The sequence below is a fragment of the Notolepis coatsorum genome, assembly GCF_963971535.1.
Source record: "Notolepis coatsorum genome assembly, chromosome: 12".
Lineage (NCBI taxonomy): Eukaryota > Metazoa > Chordata > Actinopteri > Aulopiformes > Paralepididae > Notolepis > Notolepis coatsorum.
Window position 1 is genome coordinate 53,720,803 of NC_140176.1, and position 25,666 is coordinate 53,746,468.

At 44.9% G+C, this 25,666-nt stretch overlaps 1 protein-coding gene across 1 annotated transcript in view; it reads left to right on the top strand.

The window, feature by feature from the left end:
- Positions 1-285: 285 nt before the first annotated feature.
- Positions 286-25,666, top strand: part of LOC311238303 (cadherin-7-like) — a gene marked incomplete at both ends in the record, with an annotated part of 370,362 nt that continues 344,981 nt past the window's right edge. The window contains one exon of the mRNA XM_084326328.1: positions 286-528. Coding sequence (XP_084182454.1) covers positions 286-528 — 243 coding nt within the window. The remainder of the gene's footprint in view (positions 529-25,666) is intronic.

Consider the following 25,666-nt stretch of genomic DNA (forward strand, 5'->3'; position numbering starts at 1 on the left):
AGGAGGAGCAGCGGCAGCAGCAGCAGCAAAACTCAGAGGTTGACTCTTTCTTTCCAAGCGGAGCAACTCTCTTCAGGGTCATATTCTCCCTCTCTGCTCTTGTTTTCTGGCAGACCGTAGGGCCAGGGCAGCTGGATGGCACCCTGAGGGTTTTGACATTTTACTCCGCTCTATTTTTTATTCCGCTCCTCTCCTGGCCTCGGTGGTGTGTTGTGTTTTCTTTTCTTTTCTTTTTTTTCTTTTTGGAGGGGGGGGGGGGGGGGGGGGTGGGTGGGGGCCCAGACGATGGGGTGGTGTCATTCAGGCGTGTGCAGAGCCATCGCTCTCCTGGCGCTCCTGGCGCTCCTGGCGCCCCCATGGGAGAGGGGCTGCCAGGGGCTGAGCTCCAGCCCCGGGGAGCGGGACGAGTCCCCGAGCTCCGATCCAGACCCCCGGGAGGTCCTGCCCAGGCACAAGCGCAGCTGGGTGTGGAATCAGTTCTTTGTGCTAGAGGAGTACACCGGCAACGAACCGCTCTACGTTGGCAAGGTAAGTGATTTGAAGAGTGTTGTTTCGGTGGGCCAAGGCCCTAGATGAAAGAAAATCACAGATCATCCATAGGGAATCACCAGAATCAACAGGTGTCCCCTTCTAGGGGTCATGCATATTTGCAGCAAACTGTGTGACTGTACCGCTAAGAGGTCAGAAGATACGCTTATTTGAAAATGGAAGGTTTGGCCTGATGGTGGCGCTAGTGGAGATTTCTTCCTCTTGGGGTCATGAATGTGCATAGTACATTTTATGGCAATCCAACCATCACTTTTTGAGATATATTTGCTCAGTTTGGCTTAATGGTGGCGGTAGAAAAAAGGTTAAAGAGTGTCCAAAATCAAAAGGTTTTTTCGGGGGCATGAATATTCACAGATAATCTTGTGACTGTACGATTAGCATGTCAGGAGATGCAATGTTTGGCCTGATGGTGGCACTAGAGAAAAGGTCATGGGATCACCAAAATCAATAGCTTTCTTCCTCCTGGGGTCATGCAAGGTAACATTTCTCGGTAGGAAGTTAAACATTTAAAGTTTTAGGCAGCAAAGGGGGTAGCATGCAGGAGGAAACATCCTTTCAAGGTTTCTTGTTTTGGCAAAATGTCAAGGAAACATGCAATTGTGGAGGTTATACCATAATACCTTGTGATCCTGCTTGTGAACGGGCGAGGAGAAACAAACGGCCAACATCAGCTTAAATGAATGACGGCTGGAAGCCCTCCCTTAGAGAAAAGCGTTTCCGTAAAGGAAACAATGTTCGCCAAAGTAAAACAAATAAAAACATCTATCACATAATTTTTTATTGGAATCACATTACTTCATTTTAGTAGTCTTGTTTCTAGAATGTCATTCAAATCACCACTTATTGATGCTGCTAGCTAGCCCTGAAGCAACCGGTATTCCCTGCAGTTTGACATTAGTAGAAGTTACTGCATAATAGCTGATGTAGATATGAAAACCACCTGAGTACATACTGGTCTAGCCAGCATATTGTTTTCTGATGCTTTTTGGTTTAATTTGAAGATCCATTGAAGATAGCCTGAGCCTCCACTGGGAGACGTACTGGTAAACATGCAGAGACTGACAGCGACTGAAATAGGCAAGTCACAGGGTGCGATTTACCTGGAGGTATATCCTGTCCTCCGTTTCTGATTTCCCTGCCTCTGATCATTTAATCTGATTAGGGGGTATCTGTCATCCTCTCCTATGGTATGCCGTCCACTCTATAATATTAGGCTAAATTAAACATTTCTCCATCTGGCAGTAAGTACATGGCACAATGCCTCAAAATGGCATTGAGAGTGGTCCTTTCTTCCTATCGTCCTGTGATACTTTAGAATTGTTGCCACGCAAACACTATGCCGTCACAAATGTATCTAACACAAAACAACATAACAAAAAGAAACTTGGACAAGATATAAAGGCAATCTAATAAAATTAATAGAGCAGCGTCTTATGCTACAGTGCCAGGCAGGCACCACTACAGAAAAAGCTATTGTTGAAGAGTTGCTTCAACTCAAACTGGTGAATCGGTGTGAATCCTGACAATGCTTGTTTGTAGGGGGATTATACTTTAGCTAGGGGTGGAACGGTATGCATTCTAACCGTACACCGTTCGGCACGACCTCCACGGTTCGGCGCATGTGGGTATTGTTCAGTTCAGGGGATGCAAAAAAAAGTTTTCTTCATTTGGCACGGAGAGGTGAAGTGCAAGCTGCAGCAGCAGGTGCTGTCAGTTCGTAGAAAGTCTGTGGAAATGGCAAGTGCAATATAAATCAATCTTCATTACGACTTTAAAAACATTTGGCATTAACATTACATAGGCCTACATCTTGCCATAACGTTAGCACGGTTTGTGACGCTACAATTACAACGCACGTTGGTAGCCTGCCATCTCCAATACAGCCAGTGAAATCATTATCAGACATCAATGAAATGTTACCGTAGCTAGCAGAGGATAAAATGGGAGTCTGAGGTGGGGTGTCGAAAGACAATGACGTTTATTCAACATCCAAGAAGGCTAACATTGTGTTTACTAATTCCAACCGGGACTATTGCCTCTTTCCCACTGCATGGTATCAACTCGATTCGACTCCACTCAACATCCACTGTAGGTAGAGTCGAGAACGAAGGTACCACACGCTAAATGTCCGTGCGGACCGCGTGTAGCTTTATGCCAAGCAAGCAGTGCAAAAATTTACCGTAGTGGCATGCAGTAATGCGCCTTTCATTTTCGCGGAAATAGGCTGTCTATTGCCATTCTCTTTGACAAACTCTAACCTTAACCAGCTCCTTAACAGCGCCTAAACTTAACCGTTCTAACCTTAACCAACTCCGAAACAATGCCTAACCTTAACCTTAACCATAGAAATTATATTGCCATTCTCTTTGACAAACTCTAACCTTAACCAGCTCCTTAACAGCGCCTAAACTTAACCGTTCTAACCTTAACCAACTCCGAAACAATGCCTAACCTTAATCGGCGAAAGAATACACGTTAAAAAAAAATCACGTTAAAAAATATTTTCGATGGGATTCGAACTCGCCAGCAAACAAGCCATAGGATCCACAGCCATGTGTCCTTGCCGATTGAGCTATTTGTTGGATACTGAATAAGGGGCGGTGACTTATATATATTGAGCTCCGCTCGTGTCGCATGCGCGGGCACCTCGCGCGAGCACGCCGGCGCACGCACGCACCTGAGCGAGCACGCCGCCGCCGGTGCACGCACGGTAGCATTTGTCTGAAAAGAAGGGCGCTTTACCGCACTAGCGTGCGGTGACGAATGCGGAAGCATTTTTGCACTGCTTGCTTGGCATTAACGTACAGGCGTGCGGACCCCAAGCCCATAGACAGTTCCGTGTGTGAATTACGTTAATCCACCACTGTTTCACAATTACTGTGTTGCACTCAATATTTAAATAATGTTAGTCTAAATAAATGTAGACAGACAATGTACGTATTTTAAAAATAGAATGAACAGAGTCGTGTTGTTTTGAAACAGTAGACCTAGTGTGTGTGTGTGTGTTAGTTTGCTTTATGCTGCATTCTATATTGATGGCCTTCTAATTTGTTTGTTTGTTTATTTATTTTAAATAACACAGTGACACTTTTCCTTTTGATAAGAAATCCAGCCATATTATTTTCATTGTATTTCAAATACTGCACTAATTTCAAGCGGAAAACTAATCTTTCCATTAAGAACTGACAATTATTTTGTTTGTTTGCACTAAGTTAATACTTTGACAAATGTAGCCTATATTTTTCAGTTAGTTCGGTCTTTGTGTGCCAAACATTATTTAAGGCAAACCGGTGTTTTTTTTCAAATAAATGAGAAGCATGTTTACATTTTTGGAGTGTTGAACATTGTTACTCAGCTGATAGAGTTGTACCCTTCCTGCTGACTTGTTGTACAAAACTTGTAAGTCGCTTTGGATAAAAGCGCCAGCTAAATTACCAAATGTAAATGTAGCCACGCCCTGCTCTCCAATTCAAGTCTACTAATTAATTGCACAATTCCACAGTAGTAGCTAGGCTATTTCAGTAATCTGAGCACTCATACTGTAGTTAGTTCACTTGTTGAGTGCAAGGAATGTACTCTCATACTGTTTCGTGGAGTCGTTTCTATTGGAGTTGGCACACCTTATTGACTTAAATGGGGGTCCAAATTAGAGGAGGGAGTGTGTGTGGATATGATTTGTAGGCTTAGGGTGAATTACAGTATGTCGAATAGGCCTGGTGAACCTAAAGCCTACATGTAGCTTTTAGCAATATGGTAATTTTGGATATGGTAAGTGGAGAGCTGCCCCATGCCTCTAACCCCACACCACCAACCCGCAGGAATATTGATCCGGCCATCAGTTGACGGATGAAAAATAGGATAGAGCAAAGGCTGATCACGTGACAGTATAATAATAGGCATACATGCTTAACGTGAGTTTAAAATAATAAGCATGGGAACCAATACTAAATACAACTTTAGTTGTATTTTACATGTAATGTAAAACAACAACAAAAATAGCTCATGGCACATAATCACTCGACTGCGTTGGGACACTAGCAGTGTCTAGAAATGAGAGACATTTGGAATCACACATAGATTATTCTATTTCTGTGATTGGAATTAAAATAGATGCAGGCTATACCCTAGAAATCAATATCAGCTTTATTTCAATATTCAGAATAAAGTAGGCTACTGACTCATTTTTAGACACAGCCATATGGCTAGGGAGTTTGAACGCACAGGAAAAGCTTCTGCATTAATCACCAGCTTACTAACCATAATAAAGGACTTTTTTTTTTTTTTTTTTTTTTTTGTCTTTTTCCCCCTCCATTTTCCTCCGATTTTCTCCCATCCCAATGTTAGTCGTATGCCAATTCCCAGTCCCTTCCTGGTCGCTGCGCACTTACCCCCCACAGTCAGATCATCTGGGAGAGTGGAGGCTACCACGTGCTTCCTCCGACACACGTCCAACCAATCACCGCTTCTTTTCACCTGGCAGCGCGGATTCTCATCGAGAGGGCGTAGCGTGTGGGAGGACCACACTATCCCCCTCGAGTCCTATCCGCGCTTAGCAGGCGCCCCGACCGAACTGTAGGAGTCGCTGTTTACAACGACCCGGACCCACCCCGCCAGCTTCTCCCACCCTCTAATACAGCCAATTGTATTAGTGCAGACGGCCAGCCAAGCTGGTGACAACCCCGGAGCTGTGAGCTGGATTCGAACAGGCGAATCCAGCTCACAGCTCCGGGGCTGGTGACGAACGCAATCTCCGCTCGGCCACCTAACCGCCCTATAATAAAGGACTCTTAATAAAATATGCTGAGGATAAATAGTGTTGTCTATCCTAGTATTTATTATTATCATAGCTTAAAGCCTATAATAATATAGATATAGACAGGGGCGGACCTAGCCCATTTGGCGCCCTAGGCGAGATTCACCACTTTTTTTTGTAATTTTTTTTCTTTGCTCTTTTCTTCATAGTTCTCTAACGTTAGTCTTTATTTCCTCAACGTTCAATTCTATAACCACTTGACCGATACCCATCAATGCACAGCGCTCTAGCATGTTCTGACTGTGAACACCTAAAGCTGAGGCTCAGACCGACCGACCGTTTTAGATTTTTGGCTCATTTTCCCTTATGTTAGAATTTTTTTAATGTAAAAATAATGGTTGCAGATATAGAGGGGGGCGCCAAAACTGCAAAAAAAAAAAAAAAAAAAAAAAAAAAAAAAAAAATTATTTTTTTTGCGCCCCCCTCTGGGTGGCGCTCTAGGCGACCGCCTATATCGCCTGTAGGAAGGTCCGCCCCTGGATATAGACTACTCTCTTTCGTTTTTGTATGTGCACGAAACGTCAGGGTTTTAAAAAAAGAGCTTGGCGTCAACTTTCCAATAAAATAATAATGTACAGTAATAGTGCCTATTTTTAGATTAGGCTTTTAAATTGAAACTGAATCTTAACACTTTGATCGCCATGGTTAAATTCATAATTTACCATCCCTAGCCAGCTCTATTTGTCTATGGAGAAGTTCCCCTTCTTTGCAGGGCTATAACTTTTTAAATTCTATTGCTAAATTGACATTATTATGGCCCATTCAATGTCCTATATCCATTGTTCAGGGTGTAGCAACGATATACTTTTTCATTCACATATTCATACTAAAATAATGGTCTAAAGTATAAGTATGTTTTTATCGTTTTCTGCAGCTTTCTCCAGAACTTGATTTATAGCTCCAAATGCATTATATTGATGATCAAATACAGTTTGGTAGCGATCGGTGCCAGATGAAAAATTTCAACTGGAGGTACTTCTAGAAGTTACTACGTATCATCTGATATTGACCGGATGGGCGAGGGGGCATTTATAATTCCGAGGGAAACGTTATACCATTCATCTAGTGTGGGTCATAGATCATCAGATCAGTTAGTATAGAAGACGTTAGAAAATAACGTTGAAACTCACCGTATCTTCCTCGCGCCGTTGGACGATCAGCTTGGAGTAGACAGTTTTCGATTATGGGATGTTGATCCTGATGAACCATTTCCAGGTTGTATAATACTATATACGTCCAAATAACGTTGTTTATTGAGTTAGGGCGAGCGATTGATTATCCAGTGTGTTGAGATAGAGTCCTGCTAATGATCGCGAGTGCCCGGACGACAGGATGAGCACTTCCTGTTTGACGAGTCACTTCCTGTTGGCGATCTGCCGATCGGCCACCAGATGGCGCTCTTGAACCGCTAGAGAGTTGAGTGGAGATCAGCAGTATATCTCAGGACCCCGGAGGAGAAATATGATTTCGATCACAGATTTTTGAAATATTGACATCAAAGACGAGTTACGGCGTCTTCGGCACAATGAGCATGGCGAGGAATGACGTCTAAACACGTCATCGGCGATTAAAGTGTTAAGGTAGGGCTGGCTTGTGTTTCTGCTTTAAAACTAGAAGAACAGTGGAGACAGCAGCTGGGGGCCTGAGCTCGTACCTAGAACCCAGCTGGAGTCAGTCATGTGATTTCTGTTACCTACAGTCAAATATGGTACCTCATTAGGAACGTTCCTAGTTAGGTAACAAGGTGAAATGAAGCTACCTTGCTATTGAGACACAGCCATCTTGTTCTCAGCCATCTTGTTCTCAGTTTGGCCCAATGACAGCACCTAGAGGAAAGGTCAGCTTTCAACAGCTTTCTTCCACTTGGAATCATGAATGTGCACAGCTAATTTCATGGCAAACCTGCCAGTATTAGTTGAGATACAGTATGTCGCAGAAAGGCGAAGATTTGGGCCTGATGGTGGGGTCACCAAAACTCAATGGCGTTCTTCCTCTTTGGCTCATGAATGTGCACAGCATATTTCACGGCAATCTGGCCATTACCTTTCAAGATATGGTGAGAACAGATCCTCACACACACACATACACACACACACACACACACGTGCACACACACACGTGCACACACACACACACACACACACACACACACACACACACACACACACACACACACACACACACACACACACAAGCACACACACACACACACACTCACACACATACACACACACACACAGGCACACACACACACAAGCACACACACACACACACGCACGCACGCACGCACACACACACACACACACACACACACACACACACACACACACACACACACACACACACAAGCACACGCACACACACAAGTACACACACAACCACACACACACACAAGCACACACACACGCACACAAAGTATTGGCAGAGGTAATAAAACTTGAATTGTAGGAACATCCAATTTTTTGTGTATTCACGTATTGTATTACATATAATGTATTATTTCTATTATTTCTACTAACCGTAACACAGGTGTTATGACCGTTTACCGCCAATGCAAATGTAGCAATGTTTGAAAAGATATAACATAGGCTACACATTAACACATTGACTGCCATTCACGTAGATCTACGTTTCTGTCGCCCGATGTTTGAGTGCCGGAAACGTAGATCTACGTTTCTGTCATGGTATTTCTTTCATTATCTATTGCCATTCATAATTCAGCGGGGCACCTTGTGCATACTGTTCTGAGTGTGTCTGAGCTGGCAGACGGTATATTATACCGCCCTCTAACGCCTTCGGCCAGTAATGCACCCCGTTAGAAACGGGTTGGTTTCTTTTCTCTACCGAGCTGCGGCATGGGGGCGGGTCCTAAACACTCCGGCAAAACACACGCTTGTAGGGATGCTTTGGATTTTGGACTACTGACCCCGCCCGCCCGTTGAAGTGCAATGTCTAACAACGTCGGAGGCACGATTGCTGTGGATAACTGGAATGGCGATGAGATTATTGGATTTTTTTTTGTATTACTTCAGAGACCAGGTAAGGACACCATATGAAAGCTTGCGTTGATCTGATATTTATTTCTACTGCAATTGAAGCTATCTGTGTTATAGCTGTTTGGCTGTTTTCCGTTGGGTTGCAGGGACGTTTGTCTCGCGTCCCGCTACAACAAAACAATGTCCCGCAATTCAAAGATTAAAAAAAAATTATTATTTTTTATTTTGTATTTTGTATTTTTTATCTTTCAAAGATTATTATTTAAATTTTTTTTTCAATGTTGTTAATTTAATGCCTCGTTCCAATACCCTCTTATATTTAAAATAAAAAAATCGGGCGACGTCACAAACCAATGCATTGCGCAGCCGAGCAATAGTATCCAGCTGCAGGACCACAGCACCGACACACTCAGGACCGCGACACTTTGCGGACCCACACTCTCCAGACCCTCGCTCACATTGGCTGATTTGGGTCACGTGACCGTCCCACCCAATGGCTGAATTGGAGTGGGACGGTCACGTGACTCAAATCAGCCAATGGGAGCGAGGGTCTGGAGACTGTGGGTCCGCAAAGTGTCGCGGTCCTGAGAGTGTCGGTGCTGTGGTCCTGCAGCTGGATGCATCTCCAGCCGAGGCTGCTGAGCAGCTCACTCGAGTCTCGCGAGTCGCGCTGCCTGTCACCTGTCCAAGCGAGGCCGGGGCAGCTGTATGTGTGACGTCAGTCACTCGAGTAGTCAGAAGAAAGACCGCCAATATTACTGATACAAGTTGTTTAGCTAGCTAAGAAAAACAAGGAAATGGAGGCAAAAAAAAAGAGACTTTGCTCATATAACAGAGACTCGGACAAGAAGTATACGTGGCTGAGATCCGTTTCAGATGATCCCCAAAAGGTAGAATGCAGGATCTGCCACTGACAGGAGCTTCACCATCACCCATGGAGGAGAGGGGGATGTCACATATAGTTGTTCAGAGGAGCGCCTCTTCAGCAAGTCTGGCCCGACTGTTATAATAACAGAATACACGGGGAGTATCGCCGGGACACTGTCCAGAGGGAAGGGGGCAATAGAATCCGGAGGCTAATATCCCCAAAACCGGAGGTGAGTTTAATAAGATTAATAACAAAATGAGCTATATATAGCCTACCTTAAATAATAAATACATTTCTTTCATTTTAATTAGCAATAAAAAAAAATTAATTTTTTTTATTTTTTTTGCCCCCCCCCCCCCCCCCCCCCGGGGCGGTCTAAATCACATTGCATGCGTGCACGACAAAGGATAATAGTGATGATCTAGCATTGATTTCAGGAAGATCCAATAATCAGGCGGAAAATGTTTATTGAATTACACAAAAACGCTGTTTTCGTGTCTTTTCCCTGGAATTTCTCAAAAGCGGCCGGACTATGTTCATATTCGAAATGGTATAAATCTATCTGTTTTTTGCACGTTGACCAGAAGCAGCTCAATGAGACTCGGCGGCGTTATTAGACCCATAGCTATACTATAAAATATAGGTTTAGGTCTACAAAGTACAACTAAGTTTACATGGGGTTAATGGACGGCACGGAAGTGGTCACTTCCCGGAAGGGGCGTGGCACTCAATGTGTTAAAGGACCATACTGGTATGGTGACGTGACAGAAGACTATGGAGAAGTAATATTTTCATACCCCTCTGTACAGATGCATTCGTATCATTTCAATTCCTAGTAAACATCCTGGAATATGGATAGATGTACTTGTTGTACTTGCTGAGAGGTCATTTTATGTAAATATGGTCTCATCTTACCTCTCTCTCCCCTAAGCTGCAACATGTGGTAGCTGACGTTAGCTCTAATCTTTTGAGATAACGGTGAAAGACATCGTGTTAAATGCATTGTGGGGTACATTAGGAGGACTAAGTGACATCATTAATGGGGGCAACCATACTTAATACAGTCCCCCATTCAACCCGCGTCCTCTGACACAAGCAGTATTACATCACAAAATCTAATGAAAACAGCCGATACGTCCCAGGCAGTATAACTGGGCAGCTCCTTTTCACAGGGAATGGTCCAGGTCGTGTGCAGGGAGGGCCCAGATGGGTCTTGTGTGTACTGTAGGTCTCTAGATCCCTGTTATCTCTGATAATTTTCTGGTATTTTTTTTCTTTTTTTATTAAATCAGGTTTCATCTTTCCGCCCGTCTGCAGGATAATCACTCTCGTCTGCATGTATTTGCGTGGTCTGCTCGCTCAAGCTCATTTCCTCGCTCTTCTCAACTGGATTAGCTTCTCCAGCTGGAATTAGGATATCGGGTTGTCCTATTCTTCTCCTATCTTCTGTCGCTGGATGGGTGCTGGAGGAGAGAATGAAAATCAGAACGAGTATAGTTGCGACACAGTAGGAGTTGACTTAATGCCATCGCTTGTCCAGGCTTCCAAAATATCTGAGAATACCCCCCCCCCCCCCCCCCCCCCCCCCCACTCTCTCATCTGTGTATTTCTCAGATATCTGTATGCAAGGCTATGCTGGATCAAATACTCTTGTGCCCCCGTGGTATTATTCAGATTGAGAAGGTTTTTGTCTTTTGTCCTGTGTCGACATTTCAAAGTGACAAAAGACTTCATCAAAAGGCCAGTCAGACTGGTTAATCAGGGGTTTGAGCGAGAAGATTTCCAAAGTTTCTGTTTCCGAATGCTTCCTTCTGTTCACTGCCATTGGCAGGGAGTCTTAAGTCCCTTTCAAACATAGTTCCTGCTAAATTACTGGAATAACCGCTCAGACACCGCAAGAGATTTTCACTATTGACACACTCTACATTCAGGAAATGTAAACATCGTTTAGAGCATTCTAAGTTTGTGAGTGATTCATCCATTTCCATTTCCATTCCACCCAAAATGAAAGGGAAACTGTTTAATCTTTAAGGTTTGTGAATGTAGTGAGCTAGCAAGACTGTGAGTTACGTTACATAGCCGATGAAGGGGGGCTGTATTATAACAATGATTGATGAAATGTGTAACGTTAGCAGGAGAGGGACACGTTGCCGACTTAACGTTAGTATCCACAAATAATAGAGGTGACGTTATAATCTCTCTAAAAATAAATCACCCACGCACCAAAGTTAGTAAACATAAGTAGGAGGCTGTCAGTCAACATCAGTGGAGTTGACAGCGCTCCTCTCGACTTCAACAGGCAAGGCAATGTAAAAATCAGTTCATTGTCATATTCCCATTCGATTTAACAGCAAAACACGGCACGCCTCAGTAAAATATGGATGTGATGTCTCAAACCAATCATATTTCTGTTACCTACAGTCAAATATGGAACCTCATTAACACATTTGGATGCGTCTAAAATCACTGCACGGCCAGTGTAACTGAGGGGTTACAAAACCCTGACTGTATTAAAGATTGTGATAGATTAAACCACTGCTAGTTATGTACTTTAATTACTGGCCAGACAGTACATCAAATATAGATGGTGAACACCCACAAGAACACGGCATTGACACAGAAATAGTATTTGAGCGTAATTTATTATTATTAGGCAACGTTAGGTTACAGAATGAGAATTAGGGTCGCGCTTGTATGGCGAAGAATATACGTAAAGTCAGTCAAGAGCATGAGTCACTAAGAATAGCAGGAATCCTACGATGGGTCTAAGTTGACACCACCTGTCGTATAGTAGCAATTATATAGGGCAACACTGGTACCGTCTGGAGACAATGGGTTCCCTCCGGGGGTGTAAGGCCTGGAGGGTAGAGGAATGTTCGGGTACTCCGTCTGATTCAATGAGGAATAAAGAGACTCCAGGTACAGGAGTCGGTCCTTGTAAACTCCCTTGATCAGCAGCAAAAGCAATAATTGTAATCCAAATGCCCGACAGCATTGATGACAGCTAGCCAGCCCCGTCCACGAGGCAGGCCCGAGTTGTAATCCTCACGAGGTTGAATCCCAAACAATAGTGGAAATCAACAATGCTCTTCTCCGTGTGGTCACGTCTCAAATCAATATAATCCAACCAGGAATGGTTCTGCAATCGCCGACGCCGATTCTCCTGTGTACTATACTTCACATTAAACTAGGTTGAACTTGACGTTACTTCACTAAACTCTGACACTTTTACTATTCTATTCGCACATGTTCTAAACGCACGGTTGCTCACTTCAATGTTACCGAACTTGTCACACTGCTGCTTTAGACGAACTGAATGAACTACTGCTGGGCACACCTGCGCCAGCATATATACTTAAGTGACAATCTAGTACCAAACCTCAGTTCTTGTCTGGTATCAATACACTGTCTCCGGGCATGTTCTGACATGCCTGAAACTCGCCCATTGCACCTGTCTGAGTGCGAGACTGCCTGGAGCCTAGGGCGCTATCCAATAAGGAGAGCGAAATATTACTATGGTTTGGACGCAGGTAAAGGGATATACCGTGTATATATAAATAATATCCAAAGTATATAAACAATAAAGGCAGATTCTCAACTTTAATCTGGCCCTTCACAACAGCCGCCTCCTAATTAGTCTGCACCTAATTAGTTAAGGGAGACAGATTAATAGTCCAGTCAACTGCTCAATATCTGTTGTGAGGAGTAGGGCAATCTACAAAGTCAGTGGGTCATGGTCGTCATCAGGGGAGTCAGGGAGCCTCGGCAACTCTATCAGCCTCGCCACGGGTCGGGTGTAGGTCCGCCCCTGGACAATAACTTCTGCCGCTCTGACCTTTCCGTCGGCACCAGTGATCACTTTGCTTACGCGGCCGGCCGGCCACATAGCTCTGGGTAGTGACTGCTCTATGATCATAACGACTGTGTCCACTTTTAAGTTGTCCCTGTCCTTGACCCGCTTCGGATGGGCTGGACAGGATGGTAGGGAGCTTAGGAGGAAGCGGGCCTGAGACTGGTTGATCTGTGCTTGGCTGTGTCTCCACATCCTCCGTCTGTTCCTCTTGTTCGGTCTGTACCCCATCTGAGGAGGGGCCGGTTCCGGCCGCCCCATCAAGAAGTCGCTTGGGGTGCTGGGTTCGAGGTCAGCTACGTCGCTTGGAGCGCAGCTGAGGGGGGTGGAGTTCGGAACTCCCTCTTCTTGGGCCCACGGTTCTCTCACAGGCCTCTCGTCTAATGTCAATAGCCTCTCAACGGGCTGTACGAGAGAGTGGCCGGTGTCGCTCACCTTTGTGTGCAGGCAGCGTGTAGACGTGGGTTGACTGTCAAGTCCGTAGAGGGGGCCCTGGAGCGTCCACCCCAGTCGGGTCTGAACCGCGACTGGGCATCCTTTGGGTCCGATGTGGGCCGCCTCAATTGGGAGAATGAGGTCCGCGTGGTCGGAGCCTATGAGCAGGGTCGGTGTGGCGCCGTCGATAAGCGGTATAGGTAGTCTGCGTAGGTGCTCGTACTTCGCCATCAGCTGTGGGATGGGGTAGTTGTAGCTTGACAGACCTATGTCATGGCCTGTAAATGCTTTAGTGATGCTGTACCGCTTCTCGGGCTGCCCGACCGCTGCTATTTTGAATGAGACATTTTCACCCTTTATGGTCTTCAGGTCTCGCTGAATAGTACGGATTGTCATTGTTTCTTTGTTACCCCGCAGGCCCAACTGGGCTGCGGCGGAAACGAGGAGGAGAGTCTTTTCAGATCCATCATCTAAGACGGCGTAAGTGTCCATGACCTTGTCCTCGTAGCTCAGGAGCACTCTGACCACTTTGATGAGCACTCGGGGGGTCCCGCTCTGCTTGGGGTCTATGTGGAGCACTCCTGTTGGTGGGTTGCCTTGTCGGGCTAGTCCTTTCTTGTGGGCCTCGCGCAGTGTATCGCAGCGAGCGTGGTCCTGTGTGTTCGTCCTACTCCACTGATCCATTTCGGCGGGGGTCAGTTTCTGGTAGGCTTCACACCGTGACATGGAGTGTCCGCTGCGGCAGTAAGTACACCAGGGGGGGGGCCAATGGATCTTCTGTAGTGGTGCCGACTCGCGGTAGTCCGAGTAGCACCGTGACTCCCAGTGTCTGCTGTAGCAGTCAGGACACCAGGGGGGGGTCCAGGACTGGTTTGTGGTGACACCGCCTCGGCCTGGTACATCACCGTGACGGGCTTACTTTGTTGTCCTGGCGGACGCTTGTTGCTGTCGTGCAGGACCTCCAGGTGGGCGCCGTCGCACTTGCTGTATCTTTTCTTTAGGCGGCACTCAGCTGCCATATGGCTGCTCGCGCAGCGGAAGCAGCGGCGGTTCGCTTTGATCCACTGACTCACCTCGTCAGCGGTCAGCCTCTTGAATGTGTCACATTGAGACAGCCAATGTTCATTTTCACAGTACTGACAGACAGCCTTCCACTTCTCCTTTACGTGGGTGTTGTGGCTCGTCTGCCGTGGCTCAACCTCGGCTTGGTGCATAACTGTCACAAACCGGCGGTTGTCGTTGAACCTTCTCGGTCCATCTCTAGGGTCAGAGCCACTCCACACGAATGTGTCCAATCGTAGACTGCTAACTTCCCTGGCGAGGAAATCAGCTAGGTCTAGGAGGGATGGTTCTGGGCCGTTGGGGTCACTGTGGTCTCTCTGCCGCCGAAAACGCTCTTGACGGGCTGGAGGGAGCTTCTCCAGTATCCGCTCCACGTTAGAATTTGCATACAGTTCATGTCTCCCCTTCTCCTTTTGGGACCCCAGCATCCCCACGAGGGATTGTACCTTGATAGAGAGGTCATCCAGTGCTCTATTGTCTTTGGCTGGGGGGAGGCGGTCGATCTCTCGTATTTCTTGGATCACGTAATCCCATATGCGTCCATAGCGCTGGTCGAGGGCCACCAGAGCCGCGGAGTATGGGGTGCTTGAGTTGGAATATGCCAGCGCTATGTTATGCGCTCTGGGCACCTTGAGATGCTTGAGGAGGATGGCATATTTGTACGACTCGTCGGGGACATCGGACATCATAGTCTCCAAACACATGCGTAATTCCGTGTACTGTGCTCTGTCCTCGCGCGTAAAGTCTGGGAACATCGGTGTGCCAAGGTAAGATGCCATGGATGGCTGGGACACCGATGAGCGTAGGGGGAGAGGCCTCCTGGGCGAGTCTCCCCGTACGTGGGGTCGTGGGTTAGTGCTGGGTGGGTACCAGAGGCCGGGCCCTCAGGTGCTGCTCCTCGGTGCTGACTGTGTATTAAACTCAACCTTGGTTTGGGTCGGGGGTTCGTAACGCAGTGGCTCGGGGCTGGGGTCGGGGCTGTACTGGGCCTCCTGGTCCAAAGTAGGTTCGTGCTGGTGGGCTTGATATCCCTCCTCTTCCTCCGCTAGGTCTTGGAGTCTTCTAGTTAGTCTCTCGGCGACGTAGGCCGGTTCTTCCCGTTGGCTGGGTCCCGTGTAGATGTGTCGGGGAGGGGAAGGTGCCCTCGACCCGTGTCGTGATGATCTCCGGGAGCTCCGCGTGGAGGAGTGGGGGGTAGCCCTCTGGATCAATTGTTCTATCATCTGCGCCTGCAGGCGGTCCCGCTCCGCTTCGCGCTGTGCATTGGCGGCGTCGCGCTGTGCATCGCGTTGCGCGTTGGTACGGTCTCGCTGAATGGTTTCTTCAGCCTGGAGGCGCCTCTCTTCCAGTCTGATGGTCATCGCTGTGTCGGCCTGGAGGCGACTCTCTTCTAGTCGGATGCGTTCTCGCTCGTTCTGTTGTTGCGCCTGGAGGCGTTCTCGTTCCACTGCAGAGTGTTCGCGCTCACTAAGTGTCTGTGCTTGGAGACGGTCTCTTTCGGTTGAAGCTGTCAGCGTGGCGATTAAGGCTTGCGCCAGTCTCTGGTCAGCCTCGCTGGGGGATGGCACCGATGGAGGTGATCGGGCGTTGACAGGGCTTGGTGGAGACCTGTTCTCCTGGCGCGCTCCGAGGTCTATCTCCTGGGCGCGGTTCTCTTCTCGTGGTTGCGCGCCGAGGGCTGTCTCGGGTACGCGCTCTTGGGTTGGTTGTGCACCGGGGTCTATCCCTGGAGCGCTTTCTTTATCCTGGAGCGCTCCGGGGTCTATCCCGGTGACGCTGTCTGGAGGTATAGTCATGTCATGTCCCACCTGGTCCCCCCCGTGAGCTGAGTCAGTTTCGTTTGAACCCACTGGGGTCTCTACTGGCAGGGTCGCCAAGTCGATAGGATTGGACATGCTTAGACTATCCGCTTTATCTGTATTTAACGTCTGTTTAGATAAGCTAGGGGGTAGAACGAAAGCGAATTCCTCCAGATATGGAGGTAGCTGACGTTTGCGCTGCGGGCGTTCTAGCTTAGGGGAGCCGCTTGGGGAGTGTTCACCGCTGGCCATGTTTAATATTAATATTATATTAAATATTACACTGATACCCTCCGGCTCGAAGGACCAATTGTAACTGAGGGGTTACAGAACCCTGACTGTATTAAAGATTGTGATAGATTAAACCACTGCTAGTTATGTACTTTAATTACTGGCCAGACAGTACATCAAATATAGATGGTGAGCACCCACAAGAACACGGCATTGACACAGAAATAGTATTTGAGGGTAATTTATTATTATTAGGCAACGTTAGGTTACAGAATGAGAATTAGGGTCGCGCTTGTATGGCGAAGAATATACGTAAAGTCAGTCAAGAGCATGAGTCACTAAGAATAGCAGGAATCCTACGATGGGTCTAAGTTGACACCACCTGTCGTATAGTAGCAATTATATAGGGCAACACTGGTACCGTCTGGAGACAATGGGTTCCCTCCGGGGGTGTAAGGCCTGGAGGGTAGAGGAATGTTCGGGTACTCCATCTGATTCAATGAGGAATAAAGAGACTCCAGGTACAGGAGTCAGTCCTTGTAAACTCCCTTGATCAGCAGCAAAAGCAATAATTGTAATCCAAATGCCCGACAGCATTGATGACAGCTAGCCAGCCCCGTCCACGAGGCAGGCCCGAGTTGTAATCCTCACGAGGTTGAATCCCAAACGATAGTGGAAATCAACGATGCTCTTCTCCGGGTGGTCACGTCCCAAATCAATATAATCCAACCAGGAATGGTTCTGCAATCGCCGACGCCGATTCTCCTGTGTACTATACTTCACATTAAACTAGGTTGAACTTGACGTTACTTCACTAAACTCTGACACTTTTACTATTCTATTCGCACATGTTCTAAACGCACGGTTGCTCACTTCAATGTTACCGAACTTGTCACACTGCTGCTTTAGACGAACTGAATGAACTACTGCTGGGCACACCTGCGCCAGCATATATACTTAAGTGACAATCTAGTACCAAACCTCAGTTCTTGTCTGGTATCAATACACTGTCTCCGGGCATGTTCTGACATGCCTGAAACTCGCCCATTGCACCTGTCTGAGTGCAAGACTGCCTGGAGCCTAGGGCGCTATCCAATAAGGAGAGCGAAATATTACTATGGTTTGGACGCAGGTAAAGGGATATACCGTGTATATATAAATAATATCCAAAGTATATAAACAATAAAGGCAGATTCTCAACTTTAATCTGGCCCTTCACAACAGCCAGAATATGTAAACATACTTGCACAGTCCGTGGGGCTGTTTGTAGAGCTAAATCTATACTTTATAGTATTGCTATCTGTCCATTCTTATTGTCATATGAGACCATAAACCGTCCCTTCAAAATGACTTAAAGAAATAATTTTTTCATCAATATGTTCTCATTTTATAGCGTCTTGAATATAAGCGTTATATGGGATTTGGTCTAGTATATTTCCTGGAAGGCTGGATAAAGGGCTAATAGCTACTAACGTTATATCCAATGGCATTTCGGTTATACAGAAGCTACAGTTAAAACTCAAAGTGCATATGATCGGTACGATCCTCAAGCATGAATGCATAAAAGGGGGGGGGGGGGGGCGGGGGACATCGTTTCTGATTATTGATTACCAATAACCGTGTTCGTCTCAGTAGCCACATACGCTGATCGGCTGGTTGAGTATCATAACAAGCCCTGATCAGCATGTCATTTACGTGAAAAAGATCTTACCATGAGCCGGTTGGAGCCCCCAGACCATTTCCCAGTTATCGTTCGCCATCTGGTAGATCGATATGTCCATTGGCTGATCATATATTCCCTTACTGCATAGTGAAATCCACGATCCAAAACGTATTCCATGCAACAGGCTATAGGGATCGCTTCAGGTGAGTAGAAAACTACATTGGAAATCCAGAAAAAAAAAGACAACTTCTGCCACAGGGAACACTGCATTATCGATACAGCACCCCTAAGAGGATCTGGCCGGTAATGCACTTTTTCTAATTCAAAGAGTAGGGTACATCTGCAGTGCAGCTCGGCGACCTTGAATAGGTTATTAAAATGAAATAAAAGCCAAAACAACCGGTTGGTCCTTTAAGCATGGATTCGAAACACGGATATATACGTTGTCGGGCGGGAATGTGTTAAGAACATTCCTAGTTAGGTAACAAGGTGAAAGGAAGCTACCTTGCAATTGAGACACAGCCAACTTGTTCTCAGCCAGCTTGTTCTCAGTTTGGTCCGATGACAGTACTAGAGGAAAGGTCATGGGGCCACCAAAATCAACAGCTTTCTTCCACTTGGAATCATGAATGTGCACAGCTAATTTGTTGCAGAAAGGCGAAGATTTGGGCCTGATGGTGGGGTCACCAAAACTCAATGGCGTTCTTCTTCTTCGGCTCATGAATGTGCACAGCATATTTCACGGCAATCTGGTATAGTTTCTGCAAAATTACTGGAATAACCATTCAGACACCGCAAGAGATTTTCACTATTGACACATGCAGCTACAGACGCAGCGCTCAAAAATCAAACCAATTCTGCTGCTTGTCTGCTGCTTGTTGCTGCTTGTGTGCCACTTAAGTCTACTCAGGTGTTAATTTTCCGGGGGTGTTGGCTGGGGGAACAAAGGGAGGGTAGTTAACTTAAGTGCTTCCCCAGGGAGGGGGTCGGGGGCTACTGCCCTCAGACCCCAAAATAATTTTTATATGGGCAGTCTGACTTGGGGTACTGACCATATATTAGTGTTGCAATGCATGATAAGTAAACAGTGAAAAAAGCTAAGAAATCTGATGGGGCTGGGACATTTGGGACGAATAAAAATGTAAGATGAAAATCTGCCCAGCCTGTGGGAGGAAGTGGAGGTGTGAAATCTGGCCCGGTCAAGAACAATAGAGGAGTGGTAGAGAGTGGTAGAGAGGCATGAGAGGTTTGAGTTTTGAGTGCTGTATCTGTACATTCAGGAAATGTAAAAATCCTTTAGAGCATTCTAAGTTTGTGAGTGATTAATCAATTTCCATTCCCCCAACATGAAAATGAAAGGGAAACTGTTTAATCATTAAGGTTTGTGAATGTAGTGAGCTAGCAAGACTGAGTTACGTTACATAGCCGATGAAGGGTGGCTGTATTCTAACAATGATTGATGAAACGTGTAATGGTAGCAGGAAAGAGACACGTTGCCGACTTAACGTTAGTATCCACAAATAATAGAGGTGACGTTAATCTCTCTCAAAATAAATCACCCAGGCACCAAAGTTAGTAAACATAAGTAGGAGGCTGTCAGTCAAAATCAGTGGAGTTGACAGCCCTCCTCTCGACTTCAACAGGCAAGGCAATGTAAAAATCTGTTCATTGTCATATTCCCATTCGATTTAACAGCAAACCACGACACGCCTCAGTGAAATATGGATGGCTCTGTGCTCTTTTTCCTCCCAAAGACACTTGTTTAAAAGTACCAGTATGAAAGTACTGTTGTTCTCAGCCATTGTGTGGCTCTGGGGAAGTGTTGGAGTGTTCCTTTAAGTTCCTTTGAGCTAGCAAAACTGAGTTAATGTTACGTAGCTGATAAAGGGGGGCGCATTCTAATAATGACTGATGACAATCGTAAACTACTAGGAGAGGCACAGGCTGCTACAGTATAGTGTCCAGAAATAATACAGATAACGTTAACTCTTTCACGGCCACGCTTACCGCTCGATAGATGATGGCCAGCTTAAAATAGTAGTTTCTGCAGTGTTTCACTATGTTTGCAGGGTTGTGTGTGTGTTCTGTATTATAGCTGTGGAGACAATGGTGTGGCTCATTTGACAGACGCTACTTCCCTCTGAGCAATTTTACGTTGAATAGACGTTTAAAAGACGTCTAAATGGCCCATAGACATCTAGGCTAAATTCGGTCTAGAATGGGGTGAAAAGTGAAAGTTTGGTAGACGTCTATTCTAGACGTGTTTTCAACGTCTAAGCTTAGACGTGTTTTGAACGTCTAAGCTTAGACGTTGTTTCAACGTCATGACATAGACGTCTAAAATCAGTCTATAATGGGGTGAAAAGTGAAAGTTTGGTAGACGTCTATTCCAGACGTGTTTTGAACGTCTAAGCTTAGATGTTTTTTTAACGTCTATGTTTAGACGGTGTTTCAACGTCATGACATAGACGTCTAAAATCAGTCTATAATGGGGTGAAAAGTGAAAGTTTGGTAGACGTCTATTCCAGACGTGTTTTGAACGTCTAAGCTTAGACGTTTTTTTAACGTCTATGTTTAGACGTTGTTTCAACGTCATGACATAGACGTCTAAAATCAGTCTAGAATGGGGTGAAAAGTGAAAGTTTGGTAGACGTCTATTCCAGACGTGTTTTGAACGTCTAAGCTTAGACGTTCTTTGAACGTCTATGTTTAGACGTTGTTTCAACGTCATGACATAGACGTCTAAAATCGGTCTAGAATGGGGTGAAAAGTGAAAGTTTGGTAGACGTCTATTCCAGACGTGTTTTGAACGTCTAAGCTTAGACGTTTTTTGAACGTCTATGTTTAGACGTTGTTTCAACGTCATGACATAGACGTCTAAAATCAGTCTAGAATGGGGTGAAAAGTGAAAGTTTGGTAGACGTCTATTCTAGACGTGTTTTCAACGTCTAAACTTAGACGTGTTTTGAACGTCTAAGCTTAGACGTTGTTTCAACGTCATGACATAGACGTCTACCAAACTTTACATTAAAGCATGAGCGTTGAAAATGCATTGTTTAAACATTAACACATCAATAACATGGAATAGTCAAAAGTTAGCCGTTTTTATAATTTTTTTTATTTTAAAATACTAAAGGCCGGCCCAACACACACATACATAGCAACTGAACATTTTGAAGATTAAAGATAGAGCTGATAGCGGATCTATTTGAGCTAAGGGGCGGCGCAGAGAGGGTCGCATCCTCCCAGTCTTCAGCTTCAGCACTTCGAGACAGCCGGAGAGGGTTGCATCCTCCAAGTCTTCGGCACTTCGAGACAGCCGAAGAGGCGCAGAGGGGGTCGCATCCTCCCGGTCTTCAGCACGAGACGTCCAACACTCCTGGACAGCCACTCACAGGGAGACAGGGAGACGGGACAGGCGTTAATACAGCTCACGTGATTGTGATGGGCGGACATAGCAATAGATACAAGTGGTAAGCATTAGTAGGTTACAGCAGTAGGGATGACCCCCGGACCCCGGTTCTAAATGGGAACCGGTACTATATTAGAAAATACCGGAGTATTTATAAGCTCTAACGTCATCGGTACTGCTAACGATACTCTAGAGAAATTATTATTATTATTTAAAAGTTGTGAACGATCTCTCCTCTCTGTCTCTGCACGAGAAGCGAGCCGCAGCGAGTCATTATTACACACTCCTCGCGAGTCGCTACACATACGGGTACTTCTTATACATACAGGTACTCCTTAATGAAAGTGCTGTCCCCGTGCTGAAGCGCGCTGCACACAGACAGCTCTGCCTCTGAGTCTGCATGCACTGAGTCGTGATGGCGGATAGAGCGAAGCGTTCTAAAGAAGGCAGATATGTTGTTTTTTCTGCATAAGAACTGTTAGGATAATTTTCTAGGTTCTTTAATCTTGTTTGTTTGAACTTCTGTTAGCCTTTTGCATTTGTTGTTTATTATAAAAAGTCTATAATTCAGAGTCAGACACATTTAAAACATTGTTGCTGCTGTTGATGAAGAAATTATATTCATTTATTATATTTATTTATAAAGTTATATAAAAGAACATTGCTGCTGCTGTTGCTGAAGAAATTATATTTATAATACTTATTTATAAAGTATTAAAGTTGTATAAATAATAAAGCAATATCAATTCTGTTCTTAATTAATTGTCTTTTTTTCTTGCAAAAAAATAAGCAAAAAGAACCGATAAGAGTATCGATAAAGTACCAAACCGTTAAGCAGTATCAATAAGAGTAGTAGTATCGATAAAATCCTAACGATACCCATCACTGTACAGCAGTAAGCCTTAGGTTGCACAGTAAATTATGGCCAATTCGTTTTATATTGTTTAATAGTTAAATAAATAAATAGATAAATGAAGCAATTTTCTTTGTATTCCACCCCCCCCCCCCCCCCCCCCCCGAAAATCGTACGTCCCAAACCGTGGATTTTGTGTACCGTTACACCACTAGTAAGCATATATGTGAATAGAATAGAAGTACTTAACCCAGCAATGAAACCACGGACAGAAGACGGTAAGGAGCCGATCCATTGCCTCGTGGTGCACGTAGAACAGTCACTGCAATCTTGGCCAAGACCCCGAGACATCCACCACCTTGGTCCGCACTAAGAGACGAGCACTCAGAGAGATGGGGGGCGTTGGGGGTTAGAGAGTTTCCATGTTTGTAGTGGGTGGAGATGGAGCAATAAATACATGTAGTGAGCATATGCATACATAGTGAAAGTAGAATCATAGTATATAAGAATTTTGCAATTGAGTAATAGATAGAACTACTGCAGGCGTATGGATACAGGATGAGATACAAGACAGGAAGCATTTGAACCTTTTATTTTTTTCAATATATTATAATTAGCATTTTACAATGAATAAAAAAAATGTCCCCCTCCCTCCCTCCCACCCCCCTTGAGACATGTCTCCGTTAGTATGCCCCACTTGGAGCATACGCATTTACGTGTTTTGAACGTCTAAGCTTAGACGTTGTTTCAACGTCATGACATAGACGTCTAAAATCAGTCTAGAATGGGGTGAAAAGTGAAAGTTTGGTAGACGTCTATTCCAGACGTGTTTTGAACGTCTAAGCTTAGACGTTCTTTGAACGTCTATGTTTAGACGTTGTTTCAACGTCATGACATAGACGTCTAAAATCGGTCTAGAATGGGGTGAAAAGTGAAAGTTTGGTAGACGTCTATTCCAGACGTGTTTTGAACGTCTAAGCTTAGACGTTTTTTGAACGTCTATGTTTAGACGTTGTTTCAACGTCATGACATAGACGTCTAAAATCAGTCTAGAATGGGGTGAAAAGTGAAAGTTTGGTAGACGTCTATTCTAGACGTGTTTTCAACGTCTAAACTTAGACGTGTTTTGAACGTCTAAGCTTAGACGTTGTTTCAACGTCATGACATAGACGTCTACCAAACTTTACATTAAAGCATGAGCGTTGAAAATGCATTGTTTAAACATTAACACATCAATAACATGGAATAGTCAAAAGTTAGCCGTTTTTATAATTTTTTTTATTTTAAAATACTAAAGGCCGGCCCAACACACACATACATAGCAACTGAACATTTTGAAGATTAAAGATAGAGCTGATAGCGGATCTATTTGAGCTAAGGGGCGGCGCAGAGAGGGTCGCATCCTCCCAGTCTTCAGCTTCAGCACTTCGAGACAGCCGGAGAGGGTTGCATCCTCCAAGTCTTCGGCACTTCGAGACAGCCGAAGAGGCGCAGAGGGGGTCGCATCCTCCCGGTCTTCAGCACGAGACGTCCAACACTCCTGGACAGCCACTCACAGGGAGACAGGGAGACGGGACAGGCGTTAATACAGCTCACGTGATTGTGATGGGCGGACATAGCAATAGATACAAGTGGTAAGCATTAGTAGGTTACAGCAGTAGGGATGACCCCCGGACCCCGGTTCTAAATGGGAACCGGTACTATATTAGAAAATACCGGAGTATTTATAAGCTCTAACGTCATCGGTACTGCTAACGATACTCTAGAGAAATTATTATTATTATTTAAAAGTTGTGAACGATCTCTCCTCTCTGTCTCTGCACGAGAAGCGAGCCGCAGCGAGTCATTATTACACACTCCTCGCGAGTCGCTACACATACGGGTACTTCTTATACATACAGGTACTCCTTAATGAAAGTGCTGTCCCCGTGCTGAAGCGCGCTGCACACAGACAGCTCTGCCTCTGAGTCTGCATGCACTGAGTCGTGATGGCGGATAGAGCGAAGCGTTCTAAAGAAGGCAGATATGTTGTTTTTTCTGCATAAGAACTGTTAGGATAATTTTCTAGGTTCTTTAATCTTGTTTGTTTGAACTTCTGTTAGCCTTTTGCATTTGTTGTTTATTATAAAAAGTCTATAATTCAGAGTCAGACACATTTAAAACATTGTTGCTGCTGTTGATGAAGAAATTATATTCATTTATTATATTTATTTATAAAGTTATATAAAAGAACATTGCTGCTGCTGTTGCTGAAGAAATTATATTTATAATACTTATTTATAAAGTATTAAAGTTGTATAAATAATAAAGCAATATCAATTCTGTTCTTAATTAATTGTCTTTTTTTCTTGCAAAAAAATAAGCAAAAAGAACCGATAAGAGTATCGATAAAGTACCAAACCGTTAAGCAGTATCAATAAGAGTAGTAGTATCGATAAAATCCTAACGATACCCATCACTGTACAGCAGTAAGCCTTAGGTTGCACAGTAAATTATGGCCAATTCGTTTTATATTGTTTAATAGTTAAATAAATAAATAGATAAATGAAGCAATTTTCTTCGTATTCCACCCCCCCCCCCCCCCCCGAAAATCGTACGTCCCAAACCGTGGATTTTGTGTACCGTTACACCACTAGTAAGCATATATGTGAATAGAATAGAAGTACTTAACCCAGCAATGAAACCACGGACAGAAGACGGTAAGGAGCCGATCCATTGCCTCGTGGTGCACGTAGAACAGTCACTGCAATCTTGGCCAAGACCCCGAGACATCCACCACCTTGGTCCGCACTAAGAGACGAGCACTCAGAGAGATGGGGGGCGTTGGGGGTTAGAGAGTTTCCATGTTTGTAGTGGGTGGAGATGGAGCAATAAATACATGTAGTGAGCATATGCATACATAGTGAAAGTAGAATCATAGTATATAAGAATTTTGCAATTGAGTAATAGATAGAACTACTGCAGGCGTATGGATACAGGATGAGATACAAGACAGGAAGCATTTGAACCTTTTATTTTTTTCAATATATTATAATTAGCATTTTACAATGAATAAAAAAAATGTCCCCCTCCCTCCCTCCCACCCCCCTTGAGACATGTCTCCGTTAGTATGCCCCACTTGGAGCATACGCATTT